The sequence below is a fragment of the Amia ocellicauda genome, chromosome 3 (genome assembly GCF_036373705.1).
Source record: "Amia ocellicauda isolate fAmiCal2 chromosome 3, fAmiCal2.hap1, whole genome shotgun sequence".
Classification (NCBI taxonomy): Eukaryota; Metazoa; Chordata; class Actinopteri; order Amiiformes; family Amiidae; genus Amia; species Amia ocellicauda.
In genome coordinates, this window is record NC_089852.1 from 9,088,358 (window position 1) to 9,105,703 (window position 17,346).

The 17,346-nt window shown below is 37.7% G+C and overlaps 1 protein-coding gene across 1 annotated transcript in view; it reads right to left on the reverse strand.

Moving 5' to 3' along the window:
- Positions 1-17,346, reverse strand: part of cntn3b (contactin 3b) — a 65,341-nt gene that overhangs the window by 39,003 nt on the left and 8,992 nt on the right. The window contains exons 2-4 of the mRNA XM_066698055.1: positions 15,107-15,233; positions 4,084-4,259; positions 2,984-3,079 (exon numbers count right to left, since the gene is read on the reverse strand). Coding sequence (XP_066554152.1) covers positions 2,984-3,079; positions 4,084-4,259; positions 15,107-15,233 — 399 coding nt within the window. The remainder of the gene's footprint in view (positions 1-2,983; positions 3,080-4,083; positions 4,260-15,106; positions 15,234-17,346) is intronic.

A 17,346-nucleotide genomic window follows, 5' to 3' on the forward strand; every position in this document is an offset into this window, starting at 1 on the left:
ATTAATTATATTTCAGGATTTTCAATAGGATAGCACTTACTACAAGGATACCAATTAATTTGCCTAATAAATATTGTTCTGAAATGTATTCTCCACTGTAATTCTGCAAGAGACTTGACACTATACACCATTGTCTTACACTAACAACATACTTAGTCCATTACTGGAATAGCCAGAACCACCACCTAAGCCAAAACCAAAATATGAAGCTATGCCCAATCTGACACTATATCCTATGTTAGTTCATTTAATTCATTCAAAGCTATACAGCCGACAGTTTCTCTCTTACAATTATATTTTCAATTCAATACCTGTGGTTTCAGTTTTTGGGGGTTGAACTGAGATCTATAAACTCTGCTGAAACTCTCTTCCTGTACATATATAATCATTCCAGGGACAAACTAAAGGTAGTGCCTGCACCACCAGTGTGTCCCAAACCTCTGCCCAAGGATATGAAGCTTGAACATCACATCAGAACAGAATGTAAATTGAAGGGAAAAATAGGACTAAAGCCCGTTTCGGTTATTCACATGCCATTTCCAGTGTCCTCGTGTGCTTGGAATTATATTGAGTGATAATGCTTAAATTCATGCTTCAATTCCTCTTGCACAGGCTGAACTAAAGGATGTCTTCTTTGCTTTGATGCAATATTGTGTCAACCAGTTTACATCGTGAAGAAATTAAGCTTCATGTGAGCAGCTTCGGGCAATGGAAGCAGCCTAGTTGGAAGCTAAAAGGTGTATGCAATGGCTGTCACTCAGTCTTATCCCCAAAATGCATACTATATAACCTTGGCCAAGATTTCATTTCAGCAACCAGAGCGATGATGCTTAAACTAATTCATTCTGACTAACTAGGTTGTATTCCAGCTCACTGACCTAGTGGTACACTCTTATCGGACAGAAGTAAGGCACGGAGAGAGGGAAGACACCAACAAAAACAAACAAACAAAACTACAAGAAAGCTGCCATGCCATGATTCCAAGATCAAACAATATATACTGATATATATACTGATATACTGCTTGTGCAGGATTATAATATCCTACAGTTGGTCACAGTTTAAACAGAATTATTTTAAATTGGACCATAGGATAACAAATGCTATCTCTTTCATAGATGTGGTGACCATGTCCTTTACTGCACACTTCAGTATCCAGGATTGATCTATCTATCTATCCATATATCCATCCGTCTATCTTTTAATTGTAAAACTGTCATCTGGAGGAAAAAATAAAATAAAAACAATAAAACAAAGAGATACTCCTTCATCTATAGCATCTAAAGACGTTGAAATATATGCAGGGCTTTCGTGCTTCATGTAGTCCAAGTGAAACCTGAAAAAATGATCGAATAAATCCAGATGAAAACATCAGCAGCTAAATTAACTAAATTGTAACAAAGGTTACCGCTTATCAGTGGGAGGCTGTCACATTGTGTAAGCACTTGAGCTGTAACACGATTAAGACATTATCTTATACTTACATTATCTCTATAATGTGTACCGAGGATTCTTTTTTTTTTTTTTTTTTTTTTTTTTTCCCACAGACAGGCATGTTCTTTAGTAAAGAATTATACTGTACAATTTGTTAACTTTGGGCAACTTTTGCTAAGTAAAAACAAGAGAAGAAAGAGGCAAGAAATTGAATGTATTTTAATACTGCTTGGATAATAATTTGTGAAACTTTACTCAAAGTTAAGTTACATTAGGAAAGTCTCTCTCATTATTCAGCCCCACCAAATGCACAAATTAAGGCAAATGTTATGATAAATACTGTGATTTACAAAATAGTCCACATATCACATTACAGATCATATCCTATTACTTTCAAGAATCAAACTTATAGCTACTCTTTCTATCAATGATATGTTGAAAAATATATTTTTGAAAGATTTATAAAACAGAAACACAATATTTTAAAATACAATGAAGTATAAAAATATAAGTAGTCACTCTCTATGGATTTCTGTGTTTTCACAAGTGCATACAAGTTTTAAAGCTGCTATTAAGTCCCCAGATTCCAGGAATCTACACTGAATCAATTAGTTAGATTTCCATTTGCCTATATTAAATTTGCAAATATGATTTTCCAATCTGAGCCACTAACCTGAGTTTACACTGGCATTAAATGAAGTAAGAACTGCCATTTAAGAAAACACATTTTCATTTGTTCAGCTGTTGATCTTGGGTTAAATGTAAAACCGAATTCCAATAATAGGTTTTTAACCCCTGAAACTCCACACAACACAACCTGAAACAAACAACCAGTTGCAATTGCTCATTATCAACTCAGAAATGTAATTAGAGGATTGCACGGGTATCTAAAAACCCAGGTGCAGATGAGTATTTAAATTAATTAAGCTGTTTATTAACATATGTAAATTATAGAAAATATAATAACAGTACAAATGTAAAAGCTAATATTTTGCAGGTGTAATATAGCCAGTGTTTAAACAGGCTCTATATTAATATTGGAGCTTCTTTACTGATGGAATTTGAAGCTTTAAGAGAAAACAATAACTTGCAGTGACAAGTGCACCACAGTAATTATTGAGGCGACTAATCTTCTCAAGATAAAATAATCTCAAAGACAGCAACACTTCCTGCTGCTGGATTGCAAAAAGGACTACAAAAGTCTGTGAGCCAATCAAAAATAAAGGTATAGTATACAATATACAGTATTGAACTAGGTGAATAATATAAATATGTATATACAAAATCTAATTGAAATTAAATGTGTGTATGTCAGTTAGTTCCTCGAAGAAGCACAACATTACTGAAAGGGTGTGGAAAAATAATAAGCTCAACATTTGTTTTTGGCAATTATTAACACCTTTGTAAGATTCTCAGTTTGTTTTACTTTACATTTTGGAACCAAAACACCCAGGTTTGTGTAAAAAAACTTTACTGGCTGCTACTAGTGCCATAACAATATGTTTTCAGTATCTTTGTAGCAGTTTTTTAAGACAACAAGAAGTTTTACCGCCAGAATGCATAGGTGGTCCACACAGCAGCACTACTCCTTGTCCTTCACGAACCGACACTGCACTTCTCGACTGAGTCTTAAAATTGTCAAGATCTAAAAATAAAACAAGCAGATGTATTGTTTATGGCCATGGAGACCATACACAGACAATGCTCATTGGTAATTTTTATAGCATTTAAAAAATAATAATACTGAAAATGCCTCTGTTCTTTAAAGGCAGCTGTTTTCAAAGCCTTTAGCTTTACTGAAATATTTTATGAAATCTATACTGCTGAGTATTTAAGTCTTGGTATAAGTCCCCATGGTCCATCTGGACTTGATTGTATTCAAAGCTTGTTTCTGAAGTACAGGGTTGAAATTTGATTCCCCAGAATGTTGCAAATGCAGTGTCTGTATTTTTTTTTTCTTCTCCTTATTTTTTTTCTTCTCTTCTGTGTATTTTTGCATTAATTTTCTTGTTCCCACCCCCCAAATAAACTATACTAGAATAAACTAAACTATTTAGGCTTCATGAATGTAAACTGTGTATGCACAGACATCTTCCTAATCCCTATAAACATAATCACAGTAGAATGTGGCTGTATATGATATCATTCAAATGTTTTGTAGTCTTCCAGACTTTTTCACATAAAAAAATGTGTCAGACACTGCTTTTAAGTTGCCACTCTATTTTATCTCAGGAAGAGAAACTAATGAAGGATATATTCTTTCCGTAACTAATTATAATTTATAAAAGAATCGCAAAGACTATCTAAAATTGGCGATATTTTGATTAAAAAGGTATGAGGAATAAACAAACAGGGCCACGTTTTTTCTCAGAAATAACAAATTACTGGAAAAGATGAAATATTAGGGACAGTTTTTAAGGTAACAACTATAATATTCTTCAACAGGCAATGGGAACTCAGTGGTATAAAAAGGATGTCTTGGACATATGGGTCAACTACAAATACAAATTCTGCATGGCCGGTGCTATCTTCAACACCCCTTGATTATATTACTGACTTGTATTTGTACCAACCCATCCATTATAGGACCAAATATTTAACATTTTCTCAATAATACTGTAACACAATAGGAGTTCTCAGAAAACTTACATGCAAAATGTAGGCTTGCTTTCCTGCTAACAATTGTTCCAAATGAATTTGTTGCAATGCACTGGTATATTCCTGTATCTTGGGTTTTGTCCAGACTTTTAATTATCAGGCTGCCTCCAGACAAGAGACGTCGGTGGTCAATGCTGAGATCAATGCGAGTTCCATTTAGTGACCATCTGCAAGATATACACAACAAATAAATACATCATTGAATACAAATAAAATTTACAAGATGTGTGTGTTTATTACCAAAAGGTAAAGCAAAAAGCCTCCTTCCCCTGTTAATGGATTTTGTGATGTATATGTTTTTATGACAAGTGTGCCATGACTAGTACATAGTTTGATTGTTGGACAATAGTGTAATGACACATGTGTACAGACTTGGCTTCTGCATCTGCCAGCACAATAAGTCACTATTGCTGAATGCAGGGAGCGGTTTGAGCAAAATAATGTTGCATCCATTTCTAGGCCTGCTCAGTTTCCTGACCTCAATCCTGTAAAACATCAATGGTATAAAATGGAACAGCAAATCGGCAAGGGGCCTGCTTTCCTCGCTTGCACTAGATGCTTTACTGTGGAAGAGATGACACAGTGCTGCTCTAGTATTCTACATGAAGAATTAGCTTTAAGGATGGGTCTGCACCCTCCTGTATTATTGTAGAAAGTCTGTCTAATTATTGAATACAGTGTCTAATTCATTTAATTATTTTGGGTGATTGAGGGACTACAATGCATAAGGTTATATGGAATTCTAAAGCATTTTAGGAACATTGGCAAACCCCTAAGACTTTGATGGATGGAATGAAATAATGTATTTAGATCTGGCTTGAACTCGCTTGGCTGAGCGAACGATGGCCTGTCCGTGTGCACGAAGCATTGGAATACCCCCACCCCCCCACGGTTTGGAACAGCCTGGGAATTTGCTGCAGAGGCAGTGCTTGTGGTGGATGGCAGGTTGCAAAGCAATGGAAGCTGGGAAAGTAGTGACGGAGCCCCTGTACTCGGGATTAGGGCTGTACTCGGGATTAAGATCCAACCCCTCTCCCGAAATTTAGTTTATGTCTCCAATAAGCAATGTTATCTTTACTAGCAACATTCACTCCATATCCAACGTATTTACAATAAGTAACAAAACAGAATAATTGACAAATTAATCGATAACAGGGATTGCAATGCTCCTTCATCCTTGTTAGGGTCCACAGATTGATAGGTTGCGAATGCAACCGTGGTTATCTGAGAAAAGAAGCACTGCCCAAGGGGGAGGGGTTTCAGCGCGCATTCGCTGGAACGTATGGGTTTCAGCGCACATTCGCTGGAACATATCGAAGACACCTGTCCATCAAAGCTGCCATTGGCCCCTGTGCCCGTCACTCAAACAGGAACCTTCCACTTCTTGTTTGTATAAAATGTGACGTCTGCACAGAGACTTCCTCTTTTTGCCGGGAGCTTGAACTCCTGCGCAACCTTGCAACCCTTGGGCAGTGCTTCTTTTCTCAGATAACCATGGTTGCACTGCCCAAGGGGGAGGGGTTACTGTATAACCAAACCGTCACAAGGCAGCGAGCTGGTAAGAGAGCCTGCCTCGAGGCATACCTACCAGGAGCCATACCAACTCTATGATAGAAGCCACAGGGGCCACATCTGGGCTGCCCAGACGCGAAGACTGCAGTCACGCTGTACTGGGAAAAAATAAAGAATGTTGTATCAACAGGGCAACAAGAATCCTTGTGCCTTCCGCGAAGCCTAGTAATAGCAGCCTCCTACTCTAATAGCAGGGCTAGGAGTGGGGCACGGAGTCTCGCACCCTGTGCTCAACACATAGCTGGCTAACTAGACTGGATAGCCACAGCTGGATAATTCAGTTAATAATGGAACTATATACACAGCGGGGCATCAAGAGCCAACTCAAGTGCCTTCCGCTGGACACAGCAGCAGCAACCCCCAGCATAGCTAGAGTGGGGCCACAATCTGCTGGCAAAGGAGCATTATACATAGTGGGGCACAACGTGCTTCCGCTAACAACAGGAGCAGGTGTCCACCCTCAACTTAACTAAGGAGCGGACAAGCTCAAATGTCTATTCCAACAAACTACACCGATCAGCCATAACATTATGACCACCTGCCTAATATTGTGTAGGTCCCCCTTTTGCCGCCAAAACAGCCCTGACCCGTCGAGGCATGGACTCCACTAGACCTCTGAAGGTGTGCTGTGGTATCTGGCACCAAGACATTAGCAGCAGATCCTTTAAGTCCTGTAAGTTGCGAGGTGGGGCCTCCATGGATCGGACGTGTTTGTCTAGCACATCCCACAGATGCTCACGTGCCCATTGTAGGTGCTTTCGGCAGTGGACAGGGGTCAGCATTGACACCCTGACTGGTCTCCGGCTACGCAGCCCCATACGCAACAAACTGAGATGCACTGTGTGTTCTGACACCTTTCTATCAGAACCAGCATTAACTTTTTCAGCAATTTGAGCTACAGTATCTCGTCTGTTGGATCGGACCACATGGGCCAGCCTTCGCTCCCCACATGTATCAATGAGCCAAGGCCGCCCATGACCCTGTCGCCGGTTCACCGCTTTTCCTCCCCTGGGCCAATTTTGATAGATACTGACCACTGCAGACCGGGAACACCCCACAAGAGCTGCGGTTTTGGAGATGCTCTGACCCAGTCGTCTAGCCATCACAATTTGGCCCTTGTCAAAGTCGTTCACTTGCTGCCTAACATATTCCACCCACTGACAGGTGCCATGATAATGAGATTATCAGTGTTATTCACTTCTCCTGTCAGTGGTCATAATGTTATGGCTGATCGGTGTATGTACACTGTAGGGTGAAGGAGCCAGCTCATGCACCACATGCAGGACACAGGAGCAAATTACACACTGCCAACCAGCAGCTACTGGCAACAGACGCTCTACTGATGTCAATAATAAATTAACTATATACACAGCATGGCACAATAGTAAACTCAAAAGCGTCCTACTGAACACAGCAGCAGCCGAATATGTCCTTAGTGCATTCCAAATAGCACCTGAGAGCCCGCACCGGGCACAACAGGTGTAGCCTACTCTCCTCCTCTGAAGAGATGGCAGGAGGATGGAAAACCATCAACTAAATAGGCCTGTTGATATGGAAAGGGGACAGCAGTTTTGGGAGGTAAGCAAGATTAGGCCGAAACGTAACCCTGGAACCATCTCTCACAAAACGGACACACAAAGGGTGAACGTACAGGGCTCACCATCAATTCTGACATGACATGAGGAGATGGCGGCCAAATAAAACTTGAGCGTGGATGGGGACTTGCCCTGGTCCAACAGCTCCTGATTGGTCTTAGTGGACAATGTGTGGATTCCGCTGAAGCAAGGAGGTCCACCTCTGCCCTGCCGTAGCGGCACCAAAGCTGCTGAATCACTAGCGGGTGGAGGTGCCATTCCGACACCGGGGGGCCTCCCCAAGAGAGGAGGTCTGCCGCCGTGTTGGAGATGCCCAGGAGGTGGGTTGCTGTGATGGAGCACAGCTGAGGCTGCATCCATAGAAGCAGACGACACACTAGCCAATATAGTGTTTGCGAACGGAGACTTCCCTGCCTGCTGATATAGGCAACCACCGCTGTGTTGTCTGTCCGCACTACAACACGTAACTGTAGTGAATCGGTGGAAGGAAAGCACAGTATGTACTGCCAGCCAAAAAACGTTCTGGTTTTATAAAAAACACAGAGGCTCTCTTACGTGTCTTGACGAACCAAGGCGAATGGCAAAAAAAAAAGGAAGTCTCTGTGCAGACATCACTTTTTGAGTGATGGGCACAGGGGCCAATGGCAGTTTTGATAGACAAATGTCTTGATACGTTCCAGCGAATGCGCGCTGAAACCCCTCCACCTTGGGAAATGCTTCTGACTCGAAAGATAACTACTAAATATCTCCCCAATTATCTACAATTGTGTAGAAGACTTGGATGAGAAAGTTGTCTGATTATGTATAAATATTATAATTTGTGAAATTTGCTCTTTTTTATTATTTTAATTTGCAGTCTGGTATACAGATGCACTTGAATTGAATTGCAATATGATATCGCTACACTGTATATCACACCTTCTTATGCTTAAGTGTCGGTAACTTCTATAATCACAGAATGACTCTTTATGAATTCAAATATATCCAGACATATTACACACTATGGTATAATCTTAACTGATGTTACAACATTTAAAAAATGTATGATACAGTTCTAAAAAATTTATGTACCACACATGTAATTACACAAATGTGCATCAAAATGTCACACAGCAGGCATGTTATGCTATTCCCAGACACCTGGCTGAATGACAACAAAAGACACGGAAGTGTTTCAGTAGGCTTTTGCATAATTCATACATAAGGGCAGAATGTCTGAGATAAAACATATTTGTCATAAATGCATTCAAATTAAACAGGCTTTAAATCATGTTTGAAGTTTAATAGTATTTTCATAGAGAAACAATGTTTTGAGCCTTAAGGAGAAAGCAGAAGTAGACATAGACACATACAATATTTATATTTCATGTTTCTGCATGATTCCTACACTCATATAGTTATATATAAATATAAACTCAGACAGAGTTTTAAAATGTAACTATTGTTAGATTTTGTCTGTTACATATTTAATGCCATTTTACGTTCAGAGATCTTTATTGTTGACTAAACTCCAACAAGCATTACATTTAGGAAGAGTTTACCGTGATGATATTCGGATGCATTGCTTGCAAGAGAAGCAGTGATATGACCTACCACACTTTAAAATCTGCAGAGATTTAAAGACTCACAAAAAAAAAAACACGTCAGGTTTCCAAAGACCACTTAGCTTCATGTTTAGCTTTACAACAGCAACTGAATTTAATTTGAAAAGACATTAAACAGTCTGAGCAAAACAGATGCTGAAAAGGGAGAGCATTTTCTTATCTGAAAGTGAAAAAAATCATCACAAAAGCATTCCTAAAGGAGATTTACCTGCGACTGAAGCTACATCAATTGGTAGCCACAGTATACAGTACGACCTTACACATGCTGTAAACTTCTGAGCATGTCAGATCAAATGTCAACATAAAAGCATAAAATGCATTACTGCTACAGGGCTACCAAATAATTAAATAATTGCTCCTTATGACAATAGATAGAAGTTATATTCTAAGCAAACACCCTCAGCAAACATGCTGTGCAAGTCACAAGCGGTTACTTAAAAGCTGAAGTTGTGTCCTGGTAGCGAAAGTATACAAACTGGCAGCATAAACAGGATTTTGAAATATTTATAGACTGGTTCAGAAACTCATATTTGTATCTTTACTTTACTACTTTAGATACATATTTTTGATTATGTTTTTCAAAAAAGAAATGCCCAAGTTTTTAATTAAGAATCAAAAATTAGGTTGTGCTAAATATAGAAATAAAGGAATAAAGTGTCAGACCACAGAAGAGATTGATGCACACAGTCACATACATATTTTATCCATATATTGATTTCTTATTTCTTAAATCAAGCAATTAGTGTTCAATCTCAGCAGCTTCCCATGCAAGTTTCCTGTTCTCACAACAGGAGTCAGCCACAAACAACATCTTCAAACTTCATTCACCCTCTGTTTTAACTTCTCATACTATACCAAGTAAATCTTCTTTAATCTCCCAAACCTTATGATAACAAACTCACAATAAGTCATGTAAATACTGTACAGTAAATGTATTTTATGTGCTCAAATAATTAAATGGGAAATTAAATTTAACAAAAAAAAAAAAGCAATGGTGATACACATTTAGCCAGAACACTCCTTCAATAAATGAGAATGTGATTTAAGCATTTCAATTTAACATCAACAATGTCTCGTTAACATCAACAATGCCTCTACACAATAGGCCTTAAATTAAATTGTATTATAAAACTAGCCATTTTTCGGTCTAGCTTTCTCTCATATGTATCCGTGATTGAGTACAAATTCCCAAAGATAAACAGGGCCATTTGGTACTGAGTGTTATCAAAGGGGACCCTGTGGAGATATTTTGATATCTGTCTTGTCTAGTGAAAAAGAGTAACCAGATATATAAAACCAGTGGATTACCAGTAGAACCACCACTTAGCACCTTCTTCTGGTTTAAATTACCTGGGGAAACATCTATCTCTGGAATTTGAAACCTGGTCTGGCTGAGCCACTTGGAACTTGGGACAGTTGTCACTCAAAACAACATCCTATTAGAAAATAACCAAAATATAATAAAAAAAAAAAAATCATACTAATTACTAATTAGTTATTATACCTCAAACATATATATATATATATATATATATATATATATATATATATATATATATATAAAACAACATATTAATGTAGCCTTACCTTATTTGTTTGTGGAACACAGTGAATTCCGTTTAGTGAAAATGGACTCAGCCTGACCTTCCCGTTTGTATCAATTTCGTAGGAGGTCACTTAATCAAAATGAGGCTGACAGCAGTACTGCCGCACAGCTTTTTCTTTCCCACAAGCCTTTCACCTTTATTACACCTATCCTCTCCCCCGTGATCCTCGACCACTCACTGTACTAACAGCTTTACCAGAAAAAGTGCATTCTCCTAAACTTTATTGTAGCAGGGAAGGTGAAGACATTGCTAATAAAATAAAACACTACACAGAATATTCTTAAAATTAAGTAGACTCAAAATAATTGTTGTAATTTTAGTAATTTGGAGCCTATACAACCACATTATATTGTTAAACTTCATAATAACAGTTGTATGGTTTAAGACATAGAAAACAATTATATAATACTTGCATTTTACAAACTAAACTCAGATTCATTTTAATAAGATTCCCACTAGATCCTCAAAGACCAATATCTCTTGAAATTCTCAGTTAACCACACAATTTATTTCTGCAGCAGTAATTAAGTGTATATGTAAAAGTGACAAACATGGCACCTTCACTTATGTTAATTAAGGATTCAGCCAACTACTGTACTTTTATGTGGTTTTGATTGATTGTAGAGCAACAAAAAAAGCTAATTGGCATTAGCAAAGACAAAACTGCAGGCCTTTTTTTAAATGTAGATTTGAGACAATACAATTAAGAGCTCAAATACTCTTGCAAAATTGGTAGGAATACATCTCAGAAAATGTTATAATTATGAAAAGTGTGAGGAGAGATTATTGTATGCAGACATGAGGACTTTTTGGCTGCAAAATATAATAAACTATATGCTACTAAGTTGCTTTTTCTTGTTAAATTAAATAATATTGGCTTCGAATGGTAATTAAAAAAAGAACTTAACGACTACTCACAGCATTTCAGATGTACTTGTCATTGGTTGCTCCTTCAATAAACTTTAATCTTGCACATTGAAGGCTATTTTCATAAGCTTGTCAACATACCGCATTGTACCTAGCCTACAGGGTCCTCACAAATGCCAAGTACAAGACCATACACATGCTGCTTACTTCATAAATCACACACAAAACACTTACATTTATCATTTCCAACACAGAGCTGTTTATTTGCTTGCAAGCCTGTTAACTCATCCACTTAGCTATCTGAACTTTAGAAATCATCATGGTCCATTTGCCTTGAAGAAGGATACTCAGTTAGATATGAGCTCTCAGAAATCCCTACAAATCTATTTTGGTATACAAATAAATAAATAAATACATATTATATATATATATATATATATATATATATATATATATATATATATATATATATATATATACACACACTCACCTAAAGGATTATTAGGAACACCTGTTCAATTTCTCATTAATGCAATTATCTAACCAACCAATCACATGGCAGTTGCTTCAATGCATTTAGGGGTGTGGTCCTGGTCAAGACAATCTCCTGAACTCCAAACTGAATGTCTGAATGGGAAAGAAAGGTGATTTAAGCAATTTTGAGCGTGGCATGGTTGTTGGTGCCAGACGGACCGGTCTGAGTATTTCACAATCTGCTCAGTTACTGGGATTTTCACGCACAACCATTTCTAGGGTTTACAAAGAATGGTGTGAAAAGGGAAAAACATCCAGTATGCGGCAGTCCTGTGGGCGAAAATGCCTTGTTGATGCTAGAGGTCAGAGGAGAATGGGCCGACTGATTCAAGCTGATAGAAGAGCAACTTTGACTGAAATAACCACTCGTTACAACCGAGGTATGCAGCAAAGCATTTGTGAAGCCACAACACGTACAACCTTGAGGCGGATGGGCTACAACAGCAGAAGACCCCACCGGGTACCACTCATCTCCACTACAAATAGGAAAAAGAGGCTACAATTTGCACAAGCTCACTTAAATTGGACAGTTGAAGACTGGAAAAATGTTGCCTGGTCTGATGAGTCTCGATTTCTGTTGAGACATTCAGATGGTAGAGTCAGAATTTGGCGTAATCAGAATGAGAACATGGATCCATCATGCCTTGTTACCACTGTGCAGGCTGGTGGTGGTGGTGTAATGGTGTGGGGGATGTTTTCTTGGCACACTTTAGGCCCCTTAGTGCCAATTGGGCATCGTTTAAATGCCACGGCCTACCTGAGCATTGTTTCTGACCATGTCCATCCCTTTATGACCACCATGTACCCATCCTCTGATGGCTACTTCCAGCAGGATAATGCACCATGTCACAAAGGTGGAATCATTTCAAATTGGTTTCTTGAACATGACAATGAGTTCACTGTACTAAACTGGCCCCCACAGTCACCAGATCTCAACCCAATAGAGCATCTTTGGGATGTGGTGGAACGGGAGCTTCGTGCCCTGGATGTGCATCCCACAAATCTCCATCAACTGCAAGATGCTATCCTATCAATATGGGCCAACATTTCTAAAGAATGCTTTCAGCACCTTGTTGAATCAATGGCACGTAGAATTAAGGCAGTTCTGAAGGCGAAAGGGGGTCAAACACAGTATTAGTATGGTGTTCCTAATAATCCTTTAGGTGAGTGTATATACACACATATACCATACACACACATACACACAGTCACAGACAAGTGTAAACACCCTTCATTCATTAACTAGGACCTAATTCATGTGGTTTAACAAATACTGTTTATTAAACTATACTTATTTATCAGTTATATATTTAAGATGATGCATCATTCATTTGCATTGAGTTAAGACAGGTGGTGCCAATACTTATGTCTGCAAAGTCCCATATAACTTTAATAAGATTATCTGGTTTAGACTCATATGTTATCAAGAAAAAAATGTAACTCAAACATGGTATTAACCCATTAATAAAAAAATAGATGTTTAAGGGAGAAACTAATACATTTTCTGCATCCGCCACTGGGAGAGAATGAAAAGCAATTTAAAATTCCCCCTGTTGGTTTCTATGAACCCCAGAGCTATATCAAGGCAATTTATTTTGTAACTCTGAAGCTTTGTGTTTGTATTGCCAACTGAGAGAAATCGTTCTAGCCCATTTGCACTTCAGGAACAGTATAAATGAAGCAAAATTGTGTTTTTTTCTGAGCTTTGTATTGTATATACTTCTAAATATCCCTGCTACTAAAATACAGCAAAAAACCAACAACAACAAGGTATTCTACAATGGATACCTTGAAGTAGCTATTATTAGTAGTATTATTATTAATTTGTTTATTTTGTTTTGCTTGACTGGTTATGTCTTATAGATGGTTTCATGAGGGATCCACATTTCTTCAATCACTGCGCACGTCATAAAAATATCAGATTTCAGACTTTGTTATCCTGGTTTCACGGAAATTGTGTTTATAGACCATAACTTAATATCTTTATTGAGCCAATGAAGCATGCCCATGACTATTCACCTTTCTGAAACCAAAGGCAGACAGGTTTATCAAGCATATGAAGTACCTGCTATAATAGATGCATCCAAAAATTAGATTTTTCCTGTGACGAAATGGCTGAATTGTTCTTATTCATTGCTGATGAACAATCCAATTTAATGTTGAACATGTGTTGTTTGCATAGCAGCAGTTTGCGTTCACTTCTAAACCATATGATACAAAGACTTAACTGCCTTCCAGGGTTAATAGGAAGCTTGCATTATTTTTAATGTCAGATTTGTTTAATTTAGAAGTAAAAATGCTTTACCACATTTTTGCTTTTGTAAATGAAGCTAAGCTAATGGCTGCACTCATCAATAAAATGCAGTCATTACAAAACAAGCAAGGAGCACAAAGGGATCCCTGCTGTTGCTTTAAGGGCACATTTTCAGAACAGGCATATTACAGGAAATGTAAGCATTTAACAGAATGTCACTCACAAGGTTATTACTTCTTTCGGATGCTTGCTTTGCATTTACATGATGCTGACCAAGCTCAGCAACACAATATCTTGAAATTGCCCCTAACCTTTATTTTTAGGCAGGCTCTACCCCAAGGGAGCATTTGATTGGACATCTGGTAGAATAAAATCCAATACTTAAATCAGGCACACCACTTATAGTCTCAGCCTTTCTTACTTCCACCTACTGCATTACTCTGGTGGTAGTGTCTCATCTCCATCCAAAATATTATTTCCATTTGAGACAGGTGAGCTTTTAAAAAAACTGTAATAAAGATAGAATTCACAGTTCATAGGCAATTGGTTCCTATAAATTAGATATTAAACATCAATAAAGGATCCTTTATTTAATCAGTTTTAGCTGTCAGTTTGCCAGTTATTATATGATATAAAGACAAGAGACTTAAGAGATTTAAACAGCAATTGTACTACACAAAGGGAAAATAAAAGGTTATTCAACTATAATGCTACATCATTCAAAACAAACAGGTCAAGCAACATCCACCAACGAAGCTCAAACCCCTCGCGCATCATGCCTTCTGTGGCTCTTAGGAGATGGGTTACACATTAAGTTAATTCCCTCACCATGGCGTATCATACAAAGAACATATTACTGAATGAAAGTCTAAGGGAGACTATGCATTTGATACATTTCTTCAACAATCAAAGCTAAAATCAGATGTAAGTTTATGAGACATCTTTAAAAGGGGCCCCAACAATGAAAGATTTGGAAAATACCTATATTGTGGAGAAGGATTCCCCGTGGCCTCACAGGTCAAGGTTGCCTCCTGGTCAGGTGAATCAATAGGAAGGATGAGATCACTTGGTTCAGTTATCCAGCTAGGCCCATTGAATATTCTATCTTCTGTACAAAAACAAAGAAAAAGAAAACCACTTGTTTGTGTGATGTCTTCTGACAGCTTTGGTTAAATTAATTTAAAACATGTTGTGACTTAATAGGGAGCACTTCTTTAGGTGAGTTTAGAAGACTGTAAGGCACCCTCTTTGAGGATTAGGCCAATTCCAACACTGTGTTGAATAATTACAAAAATGAGTAAAAAAACAAATGCACTGTAAACTTTAATAACCCTTTTTTCCCCCAACATAAACTTCTCTTGTATCTCTTTTACTATTATGCAGTCCATTACATCCTTCATTAGTGCATGAACATTGAAAGTGTGTCTATCTGCCTGGAAGTAAAGGCCATCCATCTGCCTTTACAGACAAACCACTGTATTTTGATTATATATATATATATATATATATATATATATATATATATATATATATATATATATATATATATATATATATATTGTTTTACTTTGTTTCCTGTTCCAAGGAATTTACTTTTATCTTTAGAATACACACTTAAAACATAAGCTTGAATAACATCTGGAACAACTGATAATGCAATCAAGCACTACACTAGGGAGCTGTTTTTTTTTTTCTTCCAGTAAGAGAAACCATAATTCCTTGAAAAGAAAATGCTTTAGATTCAATTACTTCTAACCATTCTATGTAATGTGAAGCAGGCATGTCTTACCATCTTAACACATATTCCCCACCCCAAGCTCTTTTTTAAATCCTGTACTAGAACTTTGCACACACACACACACACGCACACACGCACACGCATGCACACACACACACACACACACACAGTTAACATTTCTCCTAAGAAGGAGATAAGCTATGCATCAGAGTGCATGTCACAGTCAACAACAGAAACAGAAACATTGGTAGCTATATCAAGAGAGTCCAGGGCAGCAAGAGATTATTATAAATAAAGAAAAAAAGAGGAATTGCAGGGGAAACAGCATATGAAATGAAAAACAGATTAGTGGTTGTCTAAATGTTGTATTGGCAGTTAGATATTAAACGTAATCATTAGATTTCAATTCTTAGCAGATCGTGGAATGTAGAGTCTGTGCAGTCTTCCATTATTTTCTGAATCCTAAAATCGTTGGGTCACATTTTGACAGGACAAATCACAGACGTTAGTCTTAGTACATGCAATTAAAAATACACTTTCACTCAGAACAAGAAGAGTGGACATTATAATGGAAGGAACAAACTGTAGGCACTCTTTAAGTTTCTGACTCGGCTCAATGCCATCATGCAAAAGTGGTTTAAGAAATGTTCTAAGGATTATGTGGAGAAACAAGAAGCACAGACTGCATGATATGATTGTTTGATGTCACAGAATGAACATACTTTGAACACAAAGCTATACAATAGTCTTGACTCTCTGTATTTTTTTATTCTGATGCTTTTATCCTGCATGAATGAAACACAATAGCACAAGTAAGATCATATTTAATTGTACTGTCAATATAGTACTGAAATCTTAATTGTCAATCTTGAAAAGAAATGTTGAGGGAAGATGACCTGCCTCAGAGACTGAATGGATTCATAATAGCAGATGCTGTTAAGAGCATGGGGATCTCTCTCTTTCACTCTCTCATATAATTATATAAGAATCAGTTAATCTTTTCCACAAAGTGTAAAAGTTATCCACGTTCAGTTACCACTACATCTATATAAACTAACAAAGCGTGATTAAAAAATTAACCCAATCTATTGAAGCACTGGAAAAAAAACACTGCCATCAGGAGTGTGGCTACTGTGCTGTCACTGTGTTGAAGTTGTACTTCTCTGATAAGTTGTTGCACACTATACAAAGCGATTTACTTCGTCTGCATACAGAGAGCACCTGGACATCCTCATTTCCAGACTCTAGTATCTAAGAGACAGTGGCAGCTGCATAAAGAGTTTTGGGAGGTATTATCATGGATGGCTGAACTAATCTCTATCTTTTTAGCAGAGGCTGTACAACAGCTTTAGCATACAGTGAGGACATCCTTCTGTTCCATTTATTTTTCCTTTAATGGCTGATAAGGCTCGTCCTCACAAGCACTGTCCTGGTCATTGACTTTACTCAGAGCCGAGGTAATCTTGCAAGAAATTATCAGCTT